Source organism: Baudoinia panamericana (assembly GCF_000338955.1).
Source record: "Baudoinia panamericana UAMH 10762 unplaced genomic scaffold BAUCOscaffold_6, whole genome shotgun sequence".
Taxonomy (NCBI): Eukaryota; Fungi; Ascomycota; class Dothideomycetes; order Mycosphaerellales; family Teratosphaeriaceae; genus Baudoinia; species Baudoinia panamericana.
In genome coordinates, this window is record NW_006911262.1 from 1002908 (window position 1) to 1023117 (window position 20210).

The window sequence follows — 20210 nt, forward strand, 5'->3', positions numbered from 1 at the left end:
ATGGTGTCTAAAACCATCTCGTCAGCCCTAGTCCAGCCGGAGCGACTGCCAGACGCACAATTTGCGAATCTCGGCCTCCGCTATGGTCCCGTTAGCTGGAACCCGGACTCTCATAGCATCAGACGACGACCTTCTAGTTTGTCAACCTTCGCCTGCAGCGCCTCGAGGCGTTCCAATACCGCATTGCCGTCTCCATTCGTTACTGCCATTGCAAGGTAAGTGGAACAGTTGTAAGCCAACTACATGCGGAACGTGTCTTACACGAGGGGGGCCAGGCTTTTTAAGCATCGCAGTATACAATCCAACTGTTCGCACGAGTCAACAGCGGCTCACGCGCAATCAGCTATGCTCGAGCTGCTGTATGCAGGTGCTACTCCGCAAGCTGTCTCCGCACCCCACTGCAACCCCATATTCTCCGGCTATGGCTCACAAGTGCAGCAACGGAATTAATAATGCTATATGCATGGAGGCGCAGGCACGGAATCTATCACAGGCTTCGGCAGTTCATATTACGGCAGTTGCGCAAACAACACTGCCGCTTACGATGGTGAACCACTTCTTGCCTCTTCTGGGGCTCATGTCGAGCCAGAAGCTTCAACTTCACGGTGTTATGGCATTGCGGCTTCACAATCATACAGGTAATAGACTATCATGGCCCACATACACAGCCTAGTGCCGCAAGTGGACCCTCAGTATCACGCTGGGCGCAGAGTCGGCCGCAATGTCAAGTACCCAGACACAGAAGTGTTCCAAGGCTTCAATGCGCCCAGTAGGCTCGAAGGTGATGTTCTGGACCTCGAGGTCACTGGTACCATACCACTTGAGATCAACGGAACATTCTATCGAATCCAGCCAGACCATCGCTTCCCGCCTATCTTTGAGGACGATATCCACTTCAATGGCGATGGCGCCGTTACAGCTATCAGGATCCAGGACGGTCATGCCGACTTTAAGCAACGCTTCGTGCAGACAGACCGCTATGTTGCCGAGACGGCAGAGCGTAGAGCCCTCTTTGGCCGGTACCGTAATCTGTACGTATGACCTATAGCGGCTACGCTGAGATGCAGGCTGACATTTCGCTAGCTACACGGATGATGAGCTAGTGAAGGGTATTATCCGGACAGCGTCGAACACTAATGTCGTCTTCTGGCGCGGTATGCTGCTTGCCATGAAGGAAGACGGCCCTCCGTTTGCCATGGACCCTGCCACGCTGGAGACAATTGGACGGTATGACTTTGAGGGCCAGGTTCGATCGCCAACGTTTACAGCTCATCCCAAGTTTGACCCTGTCACCGGCGACATGGTGTGCTTCGGTTATGAAGCAGGCGGAAACGGGTGTGACGCTAGCAATGATATCGTTGTATACACCATTGACGCGGATGGGAACAAGACCGAGGAGTGCTGGTACGAAAGTCCTTTCTGCGGCATGATCCATGACTGCGGCATCACAGCGAACTATCTGGTGCTGCCACTAACACCCCTCAAATGCTCTTTCGACCGGCTGAAGAAGGGCGGCAACCACTGGGCTTGGGATCCTGATGAGGACCAGTGGTACGGTATAGTGCCCCGCAGAGGAGGAAAGCCGGAGGACATCAAGTGGTTCAGATCCGATAACGGTACGTTCCCATACGTCGCAGTTTGCTAGTCCAGCACTGACGAAAACAGCTTTCCATGGTCATACAGCGGGTTGCTATGAAGACGAGAATGGCGACATTGTTTTTGACCTTACGGTGGCGGACGGCAACGTCTTCTTTTTCTTCCCTCCCGAAGCCACTGCGCCGGGCAGCGTACTCAAACGGAACAAGCTCAAAAGTGAGACTTGCCGCTGGGTGTTGGATCCCAAAGCGCCGAGCGGCACTCGAGTATATCCCGCAAAGTCTTGGAACACAAGCGGTGAGTTCTCGCGCATCGACGATCGCTACGTAACGAAACACTACGACCATTTTTGGCAGGCCAAGATCGATCCAAGTCGTGAGTACGATTTCAAGGCATGCGGTTCTCCGGCCGGCGGCCTGTTCAACTGCGTTAGTCACTATACCTGGAGTGGCCAGACAGAGGATGTCTACTGGGTGGGGCCGCGATCTACGTTACAAGAGCCAGCATTTATTCCGAAGGCGGGTGGCAGCGAAGCGGAAGGCTGGCTCATCGCGCTCGTCAATCGGCTCGACGTGCTGCGCAATGACATCGTCATCCTTGATGCGCTGAATCTCCAAGCCGGTCCGGTAGCGACGATTCACCTCCCGTTCAAGCTGCGGCTGGGTTTGCACGGCAACTTCGTCGACCATGCTGATATTGCTGAATGGGAGAAGCGGCGCGCGAAAGATGGCGAGGTCGGTCCGGTCAGAGCAGCAACAGAACCGCTAGCCTGGCAGCTGCATGGCGGTGGATCGATGCAGAACGGCAATGGCGTGAAGACGGCGTCTTAGTCAGACGGTTTACCGAAGCACTGATTGACAAGCATCAAGGTCACACGGAAGAAGCTTCATGCAAATTCATCTCCGGCATACGTTTAACGGGTGCGAGCGCAAGTTCGTCTTCCATATTGGTGAGCTGTCGTGCTTAGACCTGTACCAACTTGCACGCTTATACGTTGACTCCGAGAACTCTGCTCCTCAACAGGTCCTCCTTGACGACGCGTTCTTTCAGGTTCTCTAGTTCTTCCATATCCCACGTGGCACTGACGAACCTTCCATACAAGAACTCCGCCCTCTCCGTACTCAAGTACACCGCCGTCCCACCCGGCAACGCGGGCTGATCTATCAACAAAGGTACAATAGCCTCCGGCATATCCCCCGCCGCAACCCCACGCTCAACCATTTCACTGTATACACCGCCCGGATGCATAGCCACGCAGCGCACCTCCGGCCTGTCGTCACCACTTGCCGCTTCCGCGACGCCTTCTTTGTCAATATATTCCGACAGGGCATTCAGGCCGATCTTGGCCGCCGCATACGACGAGAGACCTGAAATGTAGCGCCAAGCATTGTTGCTCGTCACGTTGATAATAAACCCCCGCAGCTTCTTGCCTGTGGAGCGCAGCGCACGAATGTATGTACGGGCGACGTAATACGGTCCTTTCAAATCAACATCTACTGTACGACACCAGCTCTCCGGGTCCGAGTCGGCAACCGCGGCGAAGCCAGATATCGCTGCATTGGAGACCACGATGTCGGGTTACTCTGTCAGGCCAGCGAACAACGCTTCCACCGATGCAAGGTCCGCGACATCAACGCCGCTGGCGACAATGACTTTGCATTCTGGCGCAGGTTTGGCGATGCCTGCTTTAGTCTTTTCCAGGGCTCCGTCCGGCGAGCGGCAAGGATGAGGCAGGAAGCTCCAGCTTGTGCGAACGACGTAGCAATGCCTCGGCCGATGCCAGTGCCTGCGCCCGTGACCAGGACGGTCTTGCCGGGAGCAGCTTCTTTCAGATTCTGAGCTGGGTCAATGAACGGATATACGTCGTGTTTGATGGGCTTGAGAAGTGCGAAAGCCATTTCGAGAGTGCGATAGCGTAGCAAAGACGTCACTCTGTGGACCAAGGTGGCTTTACGAAGCAAAGGTCGGATACACACCTTCTGTTTGGTAGTATTTATGACCCAACCTGCGCTGATCTCTCAGCTCGGGCACAGCGTTAACGCCGCCTAAAGCCGACTCTGAGCGTGAGCGCTGTGAGGCGGCGGTTTATATAACCTGAAACTCGGCATAGTCTACACCCTCCTCCTCTTCCCACCACGCCCCTCCGCACCCTCACCCTCACTCCACCCCTTCCTCTTCCTCCCCTCCTTCGCCCAGAACTCATCCCGCTCCCTCTTCTCCCTCTCCTTCCGCCTCTCCGCCTCCTCAGCCAACTTCTTGCGATGCGGCTCCCTCCTCTCCTCCTGCTTCACCCGCCTCTTCTCCACCTTCTCTTTCCTCAACGTCATGACCTGCTGCATCAATCTCCTTGCAACCTTCTCCTCGGCTCCCACCACCACGGCCCGCTTTTGCACATATGTCTGCTTCTTCTGCGGCTTCATCTGCACGATTTGCGATTTGTACGGTAGATCGGCCTGCAATTTCCGCGGCACGCGGAGAGGGTTGAAGTGCCGTTCTTGTCGCTCGATCGGGCGGTAGGCGCTGTCTTTATCTTTGGGCGTAGGGATGCCTTGTTCGGCCCGCACTTGGCCCGTGAGACGCATGCCGGACCAGCCGTCTGCGTTTCCCGGGTCGAGCAGATTCGTGACTGGGTTGTAGAAACGATGGGGTCGGACGGGATACCACGCTCGCAAGAAAATGATGTCCGACATAAGCACCTTGTCTTCGAAGGTCGCACGATAGCAGCCTTCAGGTTTGGACAACGCTCGCTTGATCTGACCACGGACACCGGATACGGTCTTGATGCTCGCGCCTTCGAACTTGGCAATCTCCAAGGCGGTGCTGAACATGTCTTTGACGAACGCGGTGTTCTTGAAGATCTTGTACGGATGGCCGGTCAGCTTGAGCTTCTTGACAATCTCCGTGCCCTCGTCTACATTCAGCACGACTCCCGTTGCCGATATGCGGAAACCTGGGTTCTTGTTCGAGTATGACTGCACACAGCAAAAGCCCGTGTTGGGTGCAGCAAGTGGGCCGTAAAAGGTAGCGAAGCAGTGCATATGCTCTGGCGTGTACTTCAACATCCGATTCCGTATCCGTGAGTCGGAGATACTGTAGACCGGCAGAGTCTGAAACCTCCGCCAACCCAGGCTGAGGATGAGTGGATCGTTCGTCTTCAAGATCTTCTTGTGCCATCTGTGGCGCTTGATGCGCACCTGCACAAAGCCCATGCGTTCCTCGGTCGGCGACAAGCCGCCTATGAGTAGCGGAAACCTCGGGTTGAAGTTCTCGACAAACTCATGTGGCATACTAGCCAGTGTTATGCGGACGTAGGTGCCGGCTTTGTAGCCTTCAGCTCGGACTCGCGACGCTTCGTCTAGCTGTTCGAACTCTCGACGGTTGATCTCTTGCTGCTTCTGCAAGAGCGCCTTTTGTGCATCATACCACTCGTCTTCGCCAAACTCCCTCTCGGTATCCTCACCATTAGCCTGGCGGTTGACATTCTTCGGGTTGAGGAAGCCTTCCCGGTCTTCCTCCTCGAAGCGGAGTTTGAGCTCTTCCTTCCGTTTTGCGTTGCGTGCGCGCTCTGCTTCGATGTCGTCTACGGGGTCATCCGCAGTCTCGGCTTCGTTCGAGATTGCGTGTGACTCGCCGGTTTCAAGATCCTCGAAGTCACCATCGCCTTCATCATCATCACCGGCTTCCTCGTCATCGTCATCACCAACGTCCTCGGCGTTCGCACCAGTCAGCCGCGTGTTTGCAAATCGATGTCTCATCGCTTCGATATTGTCCGCCTCCGCCCATTTCGTCTCTAAAGCACTGTAATCCAGTCTGGGTACTAAGCGATCCTCCTCATCATTGTCAGTACTCTCCTTGCGCTGAAACAGATCATCATTGTCATCATTGTCCTCGCCGGTGGCGGTGTCATGCGCCTCACCCTCGCCTCGCCACGCGCGTAAGACATCTGCAGTCGAGAGCATATCATCGTACATCATGCGCGCCAAATCGGCAACTCGATAAGGCTGCTTGCGATCATGCAATGCTCGCGCGCGTTCAGCCATCCGGTCCTTCCAACGCGACGTCCCGTCGTCCTCATCTTCTTCGTCCGCATCCTCTTCGCCCGCATCTTCGTCATCACCCTCTTCGACCTCCTGGTCGGAGACTGAAGACAAGCTGCCGAGGTCGCTGTCGCTGTCCGCGAAGGCAACGTCGCCGTCCACCTGCCGGTCCTTCCTGATCTTGCCCAGCTTTGCGGGTGGTTGTTGTAACGCTTCGATGTCATTGTCGTCGTCAGAGTCACCACTTGCAAAACCCTCATCTTCTGGATCGCCATCTTCATCCGCGTCTACGTCTCGGTCCACAACTTTCGGTTTTCTTGCGCTTGACCGGCCCGTATCCTGCGCATCCTCCTCGTCTTTGACCTCCCTAAGTCTCGCACTCTTCTCGAAAAGTGCGATGCCATGCTCATCCGCACCGAGCAAGCGCCTCTCGCCCTGCAGCCCCACGACCATCTGCTCGCCAAGTCCACGCTCAACATCGTCCTCTTCAGCATCGAACGTATTGCTCTTCACATCAATATACACCGCATCTCTATCCACTAGCACACCTCCAACGTCTGACATGGGCGCATAGATGATCTTCTGCTTTTCATCGAGCCGTCTCCGCTTTTTCGTACCCTCTGCTTTCTCCTGTGCCTGCTGGAAGAAGGGCGTCGGACAAGGATCGGGCTGTGCCTCAATCTGCGCCACGGTCAAGTCGCCCACACCGGGCAGATGTATTCGAGCGTCTTGCGATGGGAAGTTGGTACCACGCAGGTAACCATATAGCGCCACAGTACGATCGCACTTCTCGTTCTCCTCAATCTGCGTCGGAGGCGTGACGTCGAGCATGCGGTCCGCTAGCGCATATGGATGGCTGTTGCGCCATACCAGTGGTCGTGGGTTCTTCATGACGCTCAAGAAGCGCGACAGATTCAGGACCTCTCGGTCCGGATATCGTCCGTTGATGACGCCACTGAGGTAAAACAGCTTGGCTCCCTGATAAAGCTCGCTCCAGAAGCGATGCTTGAGCCGTTTTTTCTGCGCCTTTAGCGTGTCCTGCTTCCTGAACAGGTCCAAGTGCGTCAAGATGCCGAAGACGTTACCCGGCATACCCGTACTGGACAACACGGACAGGAACTCCATCGTCTCCATCTCAAAGCCATAGTTGCCATCTATCATCAACAGCACGATGTCGACCACCTTTGCCACATCGATGCTGCTCGCCAGGCTGTCACTTGGACACTCGATGAATGTCAGACGTCGCCGCTTGCCTGTTACAACCGTGATAGGGCCTCGAGGGTCGGAGACGGTCTGTTTAGTGTACCGCTTCACGAGGCTCTTGATGAGTGTCGTCTTCCCGACTCCGGGTGGGCCGACAACACCGACGATTAGCGGCGGCGCCTCTTCCGGCAGACGGTCAACGAGAGGGACATGGAGTCGCTTTTCGCGCACGTCGTGGCTGCGAGCTGCTTGTTTTGCGAGGCGGCCTGGAGCGGCGACGGCGAATGCCTTGGGATTTGGTTGGCCTTTGTCATGCTTCTTCTTCTCCTTCGATGGCCGATGCGCCCGGTGGAGCTGCTCTTCGCCCGCCATCGCTACGGTCTCCACGCAACGCCTTCGCACGAACGAGCGCAAGTCTTTGGAAATGCCAAGATTTCGAGACCGAAAAGTTCGCAGCACAGACCAACTAGCTCAGGCTCTGGAACAGCGGAAAACGCGTGCAGTAGTGCCCGTCGCCGTATCGTTGCGCACGCGACCGGTACGTCACAGTACAGTGCATCGCAGGCTGCACTTTCACAGCGATCTTCGAAGCGTGGGACTGTAACTAATCTTCGCCAGAATATAATTTTTGCAAAGCCGATATCAAGTATCAATCCTCTGAACAATGCCTACGATCAACGTGAGTTCCTCTTGATCTACCTCCGGCGATATGATATTAACCTTGCGCAGGTCTCACTCAAGGATGGCGCGGCTGCCGACCAGCTCGATGCGTACGTTATCAACACAAATTTTCCATCGCAACCCGAACACTGACAGAGAGACTAGCGCGAAGAAGCAGGTCACCGACCAAGGTGGCAAGATTGTGAACGAGTTCAAGCTCATCAAAGGCTTCACGTACGTTTCGACCATCGACTACTAGACGTTGTCAAATCCTCCATACTAATAGTGTCTTCCCAGCGCCGAGTTCCCCGAAGACAAAGTACATACGTTGTCTTCCAACGAGCACTTGAACGTTGAGAATGACGGCAAGGTCACGACGCAGTAGATCGTTCATGATGGGCATCCGCGGAAGGCAGCTTCATGGGTTGATATCACGCCAGTAAGGCAAGCAAGCGGCATGTTGCATCGGTGGGCTAAGGCGGACAAATAGGGATGAGCATTTCCATAGCAATAGAGTCGCATGGTGGTATGGGTTACGTTCTATGCTGCCGCTTGAGGACATGCAAATCTACAACAATTGGTACGATGCAGCGGTACATCAATACTCCCGCCCACCTCGTTGAGTGCGCGAGATGCTGTGAGACGGGTTTATCCGCTGCAAGCACTGAAGCTTATTCGGCGCTAGCACGCGTCTCACCTTCCAACGCGTCTCCCCCGCCGCTTTGCACCTCTTCGTCTAGGGCTCAAGTCTGCACATTCTACACTGACACAGGGCTGCCACTACACTAACACAGTCCTGCCACTACGCACCCGCTCTCATCAATTACATTCGAATAGACAATCGGGAAGCTTGGCTTGATCATTGACTGAGAACGCTACAACCCCCAGCACTCACCATGGCGGGCATTCAGCTCCGTGACGAGGCGGTGCGAGACCGCGTTCGCGCAGCGCAAGACTTCCTCGACCCAAGTCCGTTTACACCAAGTGGTACATACTAGCCGGCATAGACTACGCTGACACAATACACTAGATGACCCACGAGCGCGCAGCTACCGGGCGGACATCCTGCTCATGCTCAACCGTGGATTGCGACGACTCACCGTGAGCATCGACGAGATCCGCTCACACAGTCGCGAACTCGCAGACGGCCTGCTCAATGCGCCTTTCGACTTCTCGCAAGCCTTCGACCGCGCGCTCAAGGACATTGTCAAGACGCTCGGCAACCGACCGTCGCATGAAACGGCAGATGAGACGATGTACTACTGCGCCTACATTGGCAGCTTTGGCGAGTATGCGTGCAATCCGCGGACTTTGTCCTCGCACTATCTCAACCACATGGTGTCGCTGGAAGGCATCGTCACAAAGTGCTCGCTTGTCCGGCCGAAAGTGGTGAAGAGCGTGCATTATAATGAGAACAAGAATACCTTCCACTTTCGGGAGTACCGGGATCAGACGATGACGATGAACGGCGCAGCGAGCACGAGCGTGTACCCTACGCAGGACGAAGAGGGCAACCCGCTCGTCACGGAGTATGGCTACTGCTCGTACCGCGATCATCAGACCATCTCCATCCAGGAGATGCCAGAGAGAGCGCCTGCTGGCCAGCTGCCGCGTGGCGTGGACGTAGTCATGGATGACGACATGGTCGACAGAGTCAAGCCTGGCGACAGAATACAACTGGTCGGCATTTACCGGTCGCTGGGTAATCGCAATGCCGGGACCGGTAGCTCGACGTTCAAAACGCTGATCCTGGCGAACAATGTCATCCTGCTTTCTTCGAAGTCTGGGGGTGGTATCGCGCAAGCTGTTATTACTGATACGGACATTCGAAACATCAATAAGATCTCGAAGCAACGGAGAGTATTCGATCTGCTCTCGCAGTCGCTTGCGCCGAGTATTTACGGGCACGACTACATTAAGAAGGCGATCCTTCTCATGCTGCTGGGCGGTATGGAGAAGAACCTCGACAACGGCACCCATTTGCGCGGCGACATCAACATTCTCATGGTTGGTGACCCGTCAACGGCTAAGTCGCAGTTGCTTCGATTCGTCTTGAACACTGCTCCATTAGCTATCGCCACAACAGGTCGAGGGTCTTCGGGCGTCGGTCTTACAGCAGCCGTAACGACCGACAAAGAGACCGGTGAGCGAAGACTAGAGGCCGGCGCTATGGTGCTTGGTGACAGAGGCGTCGTCTGTATAGACGAGTTCGACAAGATGTCCGACGTCGATCGGGTGGCCATCCACGAAGTCATGGAGCAACAGACCGTCACTATTGCGAAAGCGGGCATTCACACCTCGCTCAACGCTCGATGTTCTGTCATTGCCGCCGCAAATCCTATCTACGGCCAGTACGACATCCACAAGGATCCTCACCGAAACATCGCTCTCCCCGACTCTCTCCTCTCACGATTCGATCTGCTTTTTGTAGTCACAGACGACATTGAAGACGTCCGCGACCGGCAAGTCTCCGAGCACGTCCTGCGCATGCACCGCTACCGCCAGCCAGGCACCGAAGAAGGCGCGCCCGTTCGCGAGCAACCCAATCAAACACTCGGTGTTGGCCTCGAAGACGCAGCAGACGCCAATAAGCCCAGCGAAGTCTACGAGAAGTTCAACGTCATGCTGCATGCCGGTGTCACTATAACAGTAGGCCGCGGCTCACAACGGAGAGTCGAGGTGCTCAGCATACCGTTCATTAAGAAGTACATTCAATACGCCAAGTCGCGCATCAAGCCTATCCTTACCAAAGGCGCTGCAGACCACATCGTGGCGACTTACAGCGCGCTAAGAAACGATGAGATGGAGGGTAATCAACGGAAGACCAGTCCAATGACGGCTCGTACGCTTGAGACGCTTATTCGGTTGGCGTCCGCCCATGCGAAGGCGAGGCTTTCGACTCGCGTTGAGGAGAAGGATGCGGAGGTTGCAGAAGGGATTCTTCGATTTGCTTTGTTCAAGGAGGTTGTTGAGGATGAGCGCAGACGGCGGAAGAAGGCCAGAAGGTCACCTGATGCCGAGGCGATGGATACTGACGATGAAGACGACAACTCGGACGATGATGGCGAGGGAGGCGATGGCGCATACCGACCTGGCGCGGCGCGGCGAGGCACTCCGCGGACTCCAGGACGGGGTACAAGGGGGACTGCTAACGGAATGAACGGCGTCAATGGGCATGCAGAGACTAACGGCCACACTGCCCCAGGCGCAGACGGAGACGAACAGGAAGAGGACCTTTACAACTCCACCCCTGCTAAAACACAGCGTACGAGTCAGCCCAACGGCAGCGGCCTCGACAACTCGCAGGATGCCAGCCAAGTCAGCATGGCCTCCTCACGGCCCGCTTCGCAATTACTGCAGGATGAATCGCAGACACAAAGCCAACCAAACGGAGAGGAGGCGGCTACTCGGCGAATCGGTCCGGCCAGAGTGCAAGCCTTCCAAACAGCGCTAGGTCAACTGATAGATGGTCCGTTATTTGCGAACGATGCTGCGGACGTTGAACCGCTTATTGCTGCTGTCAATGCGAGACTAATGGGTGGCGAGGCGAGGTTTACGGAGACGGAGGCGATGGAGGCGCTGGAGGAGTTGAATGAGCGGAACAAGATCATGTTGAGCGGTGGGATTGTTTACAAGATATAGATGTGCGTCGGATTCAGCAGGTTGGGATGAGCGTTGCGTTAATGAATGAGAACATGGCTATCTTCCCGCTGCCTCGTGCCGTGGATCGTCCCATTGACGCTGCTTGAACATCACATCTCTAAGTGTGAAGATCGAGCGAGCGCCTCTCCCGATGACTCAAAAGCCGTCCCGTAGACTATGTGATCAGTACAGATCAGAGTCAGAAGGTTTGTTGTCGAACATGGTCTCGCTCGTAGCGCGAAAGCAGGCGGCGGCTGCAGCCGCACTCCAAAAGTCCCAGTCGAAATCTTGGCAGTACTTGCTACATTTTCCTGCAAACTCGACGCGCAGGACTTTACCTTACCACTTCGTTCTTTCAATCTTCTGACGCGCAACAATGGCACAAACGAACGGAACAGTAGTAGCGTCAGCGCCAGGCACGCCATACAAGCTCGACCAAACGCAGACTCTCCGCGCCTCCACCGCTCTCCTTCGCAAGATCCAAAGCGACGAAGTCGAGCGCAAAGCCAACGCTGCCAACCCCAACCTCCTCGCCGACGCCGACGATGCAGACGCCGAAGACCAAGTCCCCGTCTGGCTTGTACTGACCACGAAAAAGCACGTCGTGGACAAGAAACGCTTGAAACCGGGCAAAATCCCGCTGCCGCATCCCTACCTCGACATCAGCGACGAAACTTTGAGGGTATGCCTCATCACGGCGGACCCGCAGCGCAAGTACAAAGACCTCATATCGCATCCTGCGTTTCCCGTTGAATTAGGAAGCAGAATTAAGAGGGTATTAGGCCTGGAGAAGCTGAAAGCGAGGTACAAGTCCTTCGAGTCAAGAAGGCAGCTGCTGGGAGAGTACGATGTGTTCCTCGCCGACGACAGGGTGATCACATACCTGCCGCAAGTCCTAGGCAAGGTCTTCTACAAAGGCGGCAGCAAGAGACCCATTCCCGTGAGCTTGGAGGGCAAGAGGCAGAATGTCGACGAGCAAGGCGCTAAGAGGCGCAAGCTGAGTGAAGGCGGCACCAAAGTCGTCAAAGCGGAAGTCAAGCCACAGGATGTCGCACGCGAGATTGAGAAGGCCGCCAGCAGCGCGCTTGTACACCTCGCGCCTAGCACTACGACAGCGGTGAAAGTGGGACGCGCGACCATGCAGCCGGAGCAGTTACAGGCGAATGTGGAGGCGGTGGTGCAAGGATTGGTGCAGAAGTACGTGCCGCAACAGTGGCGCAATGTACGGTCTGTGCATATCAAGGGCCCGAACACGGCTGCTTTGCCGATTTGGATGGCGGAGGAGCTGTGGGCGGATGAGCAGGATGTGCTGGACGAGCCGTTGCCGGTGAAGGAGAAAATCAAGAAACGGAAGCGTGGTGCGCTGACTGAGACGGGAGCGGGTGAGCAGCAGGCGGTTATCGAGGTGCCGGGACCGGATGGGAAGATGAGGCGGCTGCAGAATCCTTCGGCGTTGCGGAAGAGTGAGGCGAATGGGGGTGCGAAGCCCGACAGGAAGCGGAAGAGTGATGCTCTGGCTGACGGAGAGAGTGTCGCGACGGAGAAGGCGGAGAAGGAGGCGAGGAAGGCAGCTCTGAGAAAGCAGAAGGAGGAGGTGAAGCTGGCTGCTGCTAGTAAGACTGCTGAAGCTGCGAAGGTTGCGCCCGCGAACAGCAATGGCGTGAAGGGTGTCAAAAAGGCACGCGCAAAGGCCGCGGATCTGATATGATCGCTCGGCGTAAGGCATTCTGTACTTGACTCACATGCGCTTTAGCATTGGCGCATTGGTTGTACGCACAAACATGGCTCTCTTTCTACGACCCACACCACTGGCTTTTTCCCGTGTTGACAGGATTCGCAGAGTACTTCAGCAATGTCGCGGAGATAACTTCCAATCCTAATTCCAAACCCTTTCGAGCCCGTACACTGGTAACCATGCCTCAACCCTACCTCCTCCAAGAGCACTCCCACTCAACACAAGTCCCACCCGCTATCTGGTCGCAATGGTACACTGAAGAGCGCAACCGCGACATGGTCCACTTCGGGATCTGCAAGACCGCCGCCTTCTACCGCGCCACTTCCGACACCCTTGGCATGCAAACATCCGGTCCGTTTGCGTTCATCAAGAACTCCGCAATGATGAGGTTTGGAACTGCGACTTCAGGAGAGGAGGGCGGTGGCGAAGCGTATCTTGCTTGGTATCAGACAGATCGGAGGCGTTGCTTGGAGTGTCCCGAATACGAAATTCACGTACGCCAGACGAATGAGCTGTGGGATGCGGAAAGCATTTGTCATGATGTGGGTAGCTTCGAAATTGCCGACCTGGAGCTTGTGGAAGTGCATGACGTGTATGGCCCAAGGGAAGAGGGTGAGGGTATGTCGTGCTATACACGCTGTTGATGCTTATGACCCAGTTCCTAGCTCACATCTTGCACAGGTACGGCAGCACCGCACATCATCCATTGCAAGCTTGAAAAAAGCCAGGTTTCGGTTGTGATAAGCGAAGCATCCCAATTAGACGGATATCGGAGAAGCTTGGTCTATAAGCTGGCAAGTAGTGAGCAGAGCCTTGCTTCTGCCGGCCGTGAGGGCGAGAGTGTGGTGGCGGATGATGCGGTTGCTCCTTCGGATTTATGGAGCGTTGTGTGCGAGTACAGCACGCGAGATCTGGGTGCCAGACTCGACGAGGTCATGGAGTCTGTGCGTCGCGAGGCCCGCACCGGTATGTTCCTTGCGTCGATGCGACGGTACGAGTTAGTTGAGGCGGAAGGCTTTAGCGGCACTTGTAGGAGACCTGTGAGGTTGGTCGAAAAGCAGACCGCGCTATCTTCTTTACATCCGTCGTCTTTCGACAAGAATGATCCAAGGCTGTTGGTGAGACAATCGTATATACAGTACACCAGAGCCGGCTCTGAGGCCATGACGAAGGCTCTTCCTTCGCTACAATCTCTTAGTACTAAACGTTCATTTATTCATCCAAGCCGTCCATGAGAGCTGGGTATCTTCAGAGGCCGTCAAACAGCAGTATGCCAAACAATAGTCGTCTACACTGTTCCAAAGCTCGTCAAGGCAAACTTCCAGTACTGGATCCTTGCGCGCTGCTGTCGCTCTCGCTCCGTGCGAATGTCACCCTTCGAGGCGTAGGGAACTCGTTTCTCAGCGGCGAGGCTTGGCTAGAGCTGGCTTGGCTCGCATTGGTCACCTGCCTGGACAGCTGGTAAGTGTGCGGTGAGCCGAGTTGGAAGAGCGCTTGAAGCGCGTCTCTCTCCGCTTCCGCAGTTTGCGTGTCGGTCCGTATCGTTGGCGGACGACGCGGCGCGCCGTTGATTGGTGTCTGCGGCGGCGACATCGCGCTGCTGTAAGGGCCGTGGTGGCGCGATGGCGCGGAGTAGTACGATTGAGAACTCGACATTGGACGAATGTCGGCGGCTGGCTGCAGATGAGGAGCGGGCGCGTATCCGGAGGAAGATAATAGTGTGTCGTACGTACCCGATCGTCGTTTCGATGGCGGTGAAGCAATGCCATCCGTCTGCGGTGGGCCGTACGACTCGTACATGGATAATCGCGCGGTACCGTTACTGAGTCCTGCGCTCAGGGGCCTCATGCCGTAGTCAACATGCGACATGCTGTGCCTGTTGGGCGAGACTTTGTGAGCGGCTAATTGCTCGACCTCAACAATCGTCTTGTGCTCCCATCCGTTCTGCACCTTGGCCATGGCGTAGCCCAGACGTGCCTTGAGAGTAGCAGCCAATTCACCAGCGCGACTGCTCGTCGATGACATGGACCCGGCTCGTGATCGCCTCCCAGCGGGTGCAGCCGTCGTCGGTGTCAACGGAAGGGCTGGCGTGTTCTTTACGTGCCCGCTTGCTGTTCGTTTCGCTCCATTCACCGCAACCGGGGACGTGACACTAGCCGGACTAAGCATGCCGCGGCCTTTCGAGTCGTCGTTCTCGATATCAGGCGTCCTTGCGGCGGCCCTCGTTGTTGCTATCGAAGGTGAAGTTTGTTGTGTACTCTTCGCATTCTCAATATCGGGTGAGGTCGGGTCAGTGTAGTTGGTGAACTGCGAGAGACTGCTGCCATTCTGCGACTGCGCTGGAACACTGCTGCCGTTGCTCTGCACGCTCACGATCGACTCCTGCGATGCCGGCGTGGAAAGTGGCTGTGTCTGTGTGCGCGCCGTCTCATGTTGCGCGGTTGATCGTGACACCGAGTGTCTAACGCTCGACATCTGCGCCTGTGGAGCCGGGTATGCATTCATCGTCTCCATATTCGCACCTACCACTCTATCGCTCAAGCCTGCCGTCTCCTGCTTGGTGGGCGCTTATACGGAGTCTTGTATCTTATCGTCTCGTTGAATGAGCGTGGCTGGTGGTCGGAGGAGACGTCACCGAGTCTACGACGCGTTGGACGCGAATACTGCTATATTGACCTCGAAGTGGCCAGTGTAGTTGCTGTATGGCGTCTATCATGTGGATAAGAATACGACAGTTATGACAGAGGCTTTGTAGAGCGACGGACTCGAAACATGGGAGCCAGACCAGCCATGGACGGTGGTCAATGCGAGCGAAGTTGCCCCGCTCACGCGTCTACGCGTGACCGCGCCGTTGCTCTCATATCGTCGACGGAAGGAACGTTCTCACACGTGGGAAACGTCATTGCAGTATACCCTTCCTTCCAGACATCACGTCCTGCAACCTCGACGGGCTTCCAGATTGGCGATGCCTATGCAGGACAAGCTCGCGTTCTCCCTCGCATATGATCCTCAACAAGGCTTGCGTTAGTCTTTGACGCTCTTGCTGGAAGCTTACAATAGCAGTTGTCAAGGCTGATGGATTCCATCGTCGTTTCCATCCTGCAGTCATTTGTAAGCAATACGAACTTGAAAGTTGCAAATCCACTTCTATGCGGACTTACAGGAGTTGAACGCTTACGGTAAATCACCCGCCTGCACTCGGTGATGTCCAACAATGCATAGCAGCCGCCTGTTCTCACCGCAGGCTGTCCTTTGGCACTGCACGAGTGTCCGACCACTCGTAGCTCCCTCAGTCAATCTTACCAACGCCCCTCAAGCTCACATAGACATCCGTCCCCCAACCCCACATACTCTGCACAGCAATTCCGCCCCCGAAATACTCAGCATACGCTCTTCCAAGCGGCAGGCCGTATCCCAGACCAGCAAGACTGCTGCCGCCTCCGGCACCGCCCGAAATGACATCGAGTGCCCCGCCTCCACCATTGCCACCGGATACTTTATCGTTGATTTCGTCCTCATTGAAAGTCGTGAAGCCGTACTCCCAAAGCTTATCATAGTTCTCCGGACTTATACCGCCACCTCTGTCACGGATGCGAATCGTGACGCCCGGAGTAGACTGGCTGAGTGGACGTATATTGGCCGATGCGGAGATCTCAGGCTTATTGCTGCCGGACGCATAGTCTACGTTACCTTGGTCGTAGTTCGAAATGATCCCGTGGGTATTCCGTTCCATTCGCTCCGGCTTGTTCTTGAGCTCCATAGTTTGATGCTCGTTGGCCGGAGCAGGGGCGATGGTGACTTCGATGGGTTCCTTCTCCATGCCAGCCTCAATAGTGGCGCGGAAACTGTTCTTCAGCAGCTCAGTAAGAATGTATTCGAGATGCATCGGAATATGTGCGATGGTCGTCTCCGGGTTGCCTACGATGTTGATCGTTGGCCTGACGCCATACTTGAGCTCGCAGATTTCGCCCACAGTGGCTTCGCAGCTGCGGATGATCTCTGCCGGCTTCAGCGCGGTGTCAATGACGCCAATATATGTGTTCGACTCGGCACGCTCATCCTTCAGATCTTGATCGTCAGCTGAAAGCTGGTTGTGCGGTTGCGATGTAAAGTGCAGAGCTATATGCTGCTCGGCGATCAACCTTGTCCCAATGCGTGCGCGTAAATGCTCGTCAAGGAAGCGTGTAACTTCACGAGCCGTGATGTATTTGCGTGCCTCAAGGAAACCTCGAGCTAGTATCGAGATGGTGTTGCTATGTGTCTCGACCAAGTCTGCCAGCACAGTTGTGAACTCAACATCGTCCTTGAACGATTCAATCTTCTTCTCCGCATAGGGTAGCAGTGTGCTTAAGCTGTGGACGTAATTGCCGTGTATCTTGCTCACGTTTGGGTTGGCCACGACAATATACGGTAGAGCCCTCAAACTCTGGATCCGATGCGCCAGCCGTGCGGGCAGTATGTCAAGGGTAAAGTTGGCGCTGCCGAGAAGTGCTTGCTCGGAAAGTGGTGGACGCCCATGCTTGCAGAGGTCCGCGAGCGTCAGTGGATGTAGAGGTGTAGCCGCAAGGCGGGCGATGTCCGAGTCGGTTACAGTCGCTGTACGGATGTGTCGCGTGCTCACTCTACCGAGCGAACGAAGGCCGGAGCGAGAGTAGAAGCCATGGTACCTTGCTGCAGCGCGCACGCTGAGCATTACAGGCTACACACTCGCGCTTGGCGTGCAGAAGCAGATCGATGTATAGGAAGAGGTGGCATGCGGGAACCGCGGAATGTGATTGTTGCGGCAGTGGGCTGGCAACCCAAAGGGTCTTGCATCGAATGCACGTCAGTGGAACATTGACGATGACATTGACGATAGGGTAATGCGTTTACAGTCAGGATGGCAGAAGACGTCAGATGCGAGATCAGACGTAGAGGAGTTGGAGCTGGTATACCTTAATAGTCACATGCTATACATACAGTGCCCTCATCGCTCGTAGGCGAAGCGCTGGATCCAACACCAGACAATGCATATCAGTACCCCATGCTATGCATACCTCCGTCCCCTTCTGTAGAGCACTCAACGACAAAGCTAGTAACACATACACGCACACGCTTGGCAGACTCTAAGTGATAATCTCGCCAATGTCGATCATCTGAGGCTTCCAAGGCATATTCGCCTCTTTATGGTTAGCCTTCCCTCTACCCTTAGAGATCGAGGCGAGACCTTCAGCATCTGAAGGCAAGCAGATTTCGGTTTCTGGCGGAGAGTAGAGGTACCATGACCGGAGCGCAGCGGCAGCCGCCCGGATGCGAGCCTCGTTCAGACTTGCGCCAGCCGCTTCACCCAACTTCTCCTCGCCGGAAAAGACACCAACAACAAAGACTGGCGTCCGACTTAGCCTTCCAGTCTCGCTAATGAGTCGTGCTACAGGAGGCTCGAAGCCTTCACGTTTGCAAAGGTTGCTCAGATCCCTGGTTGGATGTGTGAAGTGGAATAAAGTGTGTAGCTGTACATGCCGGCTGAGGACATGGTCCTTGTGGAAGGTCTTCGAAGCAGTAGCGCCTGCATGTAAGTATAGCGCGCCGGCTAATGCTCGGACGAAGGATGCTGAAGCCAATTCGACTGTTGTTGGTTCGGTGTCTTCCACAGTCTGCGGCCCTTCTGGCGGATCATGCACTGACAATGCACTGGCGTCTCGCTGGGGTTGTGCTTCATTTGAAGTCCCTTCAACATCACTTGTGGTATTCGGCGTGGATATGGGCGCACCAAAGAAAGGCCGTGCATCATTAGGCGGTAGGCCAGTCTGCAAGTCGCCAAATTGGTCGTCGTATACAACCCTGCTGCTCATGCCTCTCCGGTAGTCGAAGGCTTCATTCCGTCTGCCACTGCCTAGCCGTCGTGCTTGCGGCATGTCTCTCACTCTGATGTTCTCACCCTCCAGCATCGCATTACCAGGCATCAATCTCTTGAGCTGCAGTAACCCAGGCTCTACCTCTTGCCCAGGCGCGCCTACAGTTTCTACGCCCCACTCTGATCGCATGGCCGCAAGAGTGGCGTTGCCAACGTAGGCATACTGCGCGGCGAATAAGATGGCCATGGGTAGTCGTGGATAGTGGCAAAGAATGTACTCGGCAGTATAGTAGCCTAGTAGGTCCTGGCCCAGTATCGCTAAGGGAGCATTGTTATATCCGGGCCGCGGGTCAGCTGAGGAGTCGATCAAGCATCGTGCTAGAGTCTGCAACGGTAGCTTCGAAGGAAGTGATAGTCGAGCATGTAAGGCAGCGAGCTTCGCCGAGTGAAGCGCTTTTCGGTGTGAGGGAGCATAAAGTGGCCTCTCCGCAACATGCCTCGTTGACCGGTTGTGTAACACCTGCTCGACTGGTGCGGGAGGGTGAGACTCGGGCGCAGGCTCATAGTCCTCCTCCACCTGCGCCGCGGCAGCCGCACTTGATGCCTTCCGCCGGCTCGCAACGTACCGCCTTTGACACCGCCATTGCTGTTGGGTATGATCCAGTCTTTGCTGCAGTTCCCGTCGTGGGGCTGCCGTCTCGTGTGATGAAAGGGGACATCGCTGCAAATGTAATCGTGGGTTACGCGGCGGCTGTAGTTGGGACGCCCACCGATCCAGGCGTATGCGCTTCATATAAGCCGGAAAGAGAGGCCGTATCAGCGAGTGACAGGTGGTGGTGTTTCTTCTCCTGTCGAAGCCCCAAATTTCACATTCAATGCACGCGACATCGATCTGCCAGCGGAACTTCCCGCAATGCACTTCCGAGCTCCGCAAACGACAAGGACACAGCACCTCGTGAGGTCTTTGGGCTTTGACACGATTTGGTGCTCTTGTCACCAACTCAGCAAACATGAGGCCGACATCAATACGAAGAAGTGGTGGCGGCAAGATACCGTACGTGCCCGCAAGGAACCAAATTCGAAAGTACCTTCACAACTCAATGGCTAACCCGGGCACACTTCTGTAGCTACCCAAAGCATGTCTGGTCACCCGCTGGTGGTTGGTACGGTCAACCGGCAAATTGGCGGACAAACACTGCGATTATGGGCGCGGTAATTGTCGGAATATGCGCAATGGCGTTCAGCGTAAGCGCGGACAGAGAACATAGGGACAAGATGCCTGATGTACGTACAACGCTCTTCGGTCGTGCGCCGCCTAGTCCTGGCTGTGCTACAGCGTATTTGAATGCAGCGCAATTCTAAGGCTTCAAGCGACGGCTGACACTTCGTCTAGCCGGACCGATTCTTTCCCTCGCGATACTGGAGTCGGGAGATTATCGAGCACGAACGGGCACAGCAAGCAAGCCAAAGCAGCGTATTTCGAGAGTGATAGTGTTTGGCAGGG

The 20210-nt window shown here is 55.6% G+C and overlaps 13 protein-coding genes across 13 annotated transcripts; 8 read left to right on the forward strand and 5 right to left on the reverse strand.

Annotated features, from left to right (window-relative positions):
• BAUCODRAFT_122605 (uncharacterized protein) lies at window positions 1-450 on the forward strand (the record flags this gene model as incomplete). The annotated part of the gene is made up of 2 exons (XM_007678416.1): window positions 1-215; window positions 276-450. The coding sequence occupies 2 exons, from the start codon at window positions 1-3 to the stop codon at window positions 448-450; spliced, it is 390 nt and encodes a 129-aa protein (XP_007676606.1).
• A 201-nt stretch (window positions 451-651) lies between these two features.
• Window positions 652-2426, forward strand: BAUCODRAFT_24360 (uncharacterized protein; the record flags this gene model as incomplete). The annotated part of the gene is made up of 3 exons (XM_007677811.1): window positions 652-1031; window positions 1084-1616; window positions 1666-2426. 3 exons carry the CDS (start codon window positions 652-654, stop codon window positions 2424-2426), a joined length of 1674 nt encoding a protein of 557 aa, XP_007676001.1.
• Window positions 2427-2512: 86 nt separating this feature from the next.
• BAUCODRAFT_131174 (uncharacterized protein) lies at window positions 2513-3494 on the reverse strand (the record flags this gene model as incomplete). The annotated part of the gene is made up of 2 exons (XM_007678417.1): window positions 2513-3149; window positions 3197-3494. The coding sequence occupies 2 exons, from the start codon at window positions 3492-3494 to the stop codon at window positions 2584-2586; spliced, it is 864 nt and encodes a 287-aa protein (XP_007676607.1). The 3' UTR covers window positions 2513-2583.
• A 213-nt stretch (window positions 3495-3707) lies between these two features.
• On the reverse strand, window positions 3708-7208 carry BAUCODRAFT_70665 (uncharacterized protein; the record flags this gene model as incomplete). The annotated part of the gene is made up of 2 exons (XM_007678136.1): window positions 3708-5687; window positions 5796-7208. The coding sequence occupies 2 exons, from the start codon at window positions 7206-7208 to the stop codon at window positions 3708-3710; spliced, it is 3393 nt and encodes a 1130-aa protein (XP_007676326.1).
• Window positions 7209-7457: 249 nt separating this feature from the next.
• On the forward strand, window positions 7458-8091 carry BAUCODRAFT_34001 (uncharacterized protein). Its single transcript, XM_007677933.1, has 4 exons — window positions 7458-7515; window positions 7566-7606; window positions 7662-7730; window positions 7794-8091. Exons 1-4 carry the CDS (start codon window positions 7501-7503, stop codon window positions 7879-7881), a joined length of 213 nt encoding a protein of 70 aa, XP_007676123.1. The 5' UTR covers window positions 7458-7500; the 3' UTR covers window positions 7882-8091.
• A 152-nt stretch (window positions 8092-8243) lies between these two features.
• On the forward strand, window positions 8244-11239 carry BAUCODRAFT_34005 (uncharacterized protein). The gene is made up of 2 exons (XM_007677934.1): window positions 8244-8465; window positions 8527-11239. Exons 1-2 carry the CDS (start codon window positions 8393-8395, stop codon window positions 11136-11138), a joined length of 2685 nt encoding a protein of 894 aa, XP_007676124.1. The 5' UTR covers window positions 8244-8392; the 3' UTR covers window positions 11139-11239.
• Window positions 11240-11553: 314 nt separating this feature from the next.
• Window positions 11554-12459, forward strand: BAUCODRAFT_42475 (uncharacterized protein; the record flags this gene model as incomplete). Its single annotated transcript, XM_007678012.1, has 1 exon — window positions 11554-12459. A coding segment is annotated over one exon (906 nt), but the record flags the coding sequence as incomplete, so codon positions are not given.
• A 593-nt stretch (window positions 12460-13052) lies between these two features.
• Window positions 13053-13917, forward strand: BAUCODRAFT_148210 (uncharacterized protein; the record flags this gene model as incomplete). The annotated part of the gene is made up of 3 exons (XM_007678418.1): window positions 13053-13491; window positions 13555-13839; window positions 13895-13917. 3 exons carry the CDS (start codon window positions 13053-13055, stop codon window positions 13915-13917), a joined length of 747 nt encoding a protein of 248 aa, XP_007676608.1.
• Window positions 13918-14161: 244 nt separating this feature from the next.
• On the reverse strand, window positions 14162-15387 carry BAUCODRAFT_122613 (uncharacterized protein; the record flags this gene model as incomplete). The annotated part of the gene is made up of 3 exons (XM_007678419.1): window positions 14162-14290; window positions 14320-15285; window positions 15340-15387. 3 exons carry the CDS (start codon window positions 15385-15387, stop codon window positions 14162-14164), a joined length of 1143 nt encoding a protein of 380 aa, XP_007676609.1.
• A 129-nt stretch (window positions 15388-15516) lies between these two features.
• On the forward strand, window positions 15517-16045 carry BAUCODRAFT_484206 (uncharacterized protein). The gene has a single exon (XM_007678420.1). The coding sequence runs from the start codon at window positions 15646-15648 to the stop codon at window positions 15877-15879; it is 234 nt and encodes a 77-aa protein (XP_007676610.1). The 5' UTR covers window positions 15517-15645; the 3' UTR covers window positions 15880-16045.
• A 1-nt stretch (window position 16046) lies between these two features.
• BAUCODRAFT_484207 (uncharacterized protein) lies at window positions 16047-17772 on the reverse strand. Its single transcript, XM_007678421.1, has one exon. It carries the CDS (start codon window positions 17564-17566, stop codon window positions 16163-16165), a length of 1404 nt encoding a protein of 467 aa, XP_007676611.1. The 5' UTR covers window positions 17567-17772; the 3' UTR covers window positions 16047-16162.
• Window positions 17773-17978: 206 nt separating this feature from the next.
• On the reverse strand, window positions 17979-19425 carry BAUCODRAFT_148213 (uncharacterized protein; the record flags this gene model as incomplete). The annotated part of the gene is made up of 2 exons (XM_007678422.1): window positions 17979-19283; window positions 19333-19425. 2 exons carry the CDS (start codon window positions 19423-19425, stop codon window positions 17979-17981), a joined length of 1398 nt encoding a protein of 465 aa, XP_007676612.1.
• Window positions 19426-19716: 291 nt separating this feature from the next.
• On the forward strand, window positions 19717-20195 carry BAUCODRAFT_122617 (uncharacterized protein; the record flags this gene model as incomplete). Its single annotated transcript, XM_007678423.1, has 3 exons — window positions 19717-19760; window positions 19834-19990; window positions 20100-20195. The coding sequence occupies 3 exons, from the start codon at window positions 19717-19719 to the stop codon at window positions 20193-20195; spliced, it is 297 nt and encodes a 98-aa protein (XP_007676613.1).
• Between the last annotated feature and the right edge of the window lie 15 nt (window positions 20196-20210).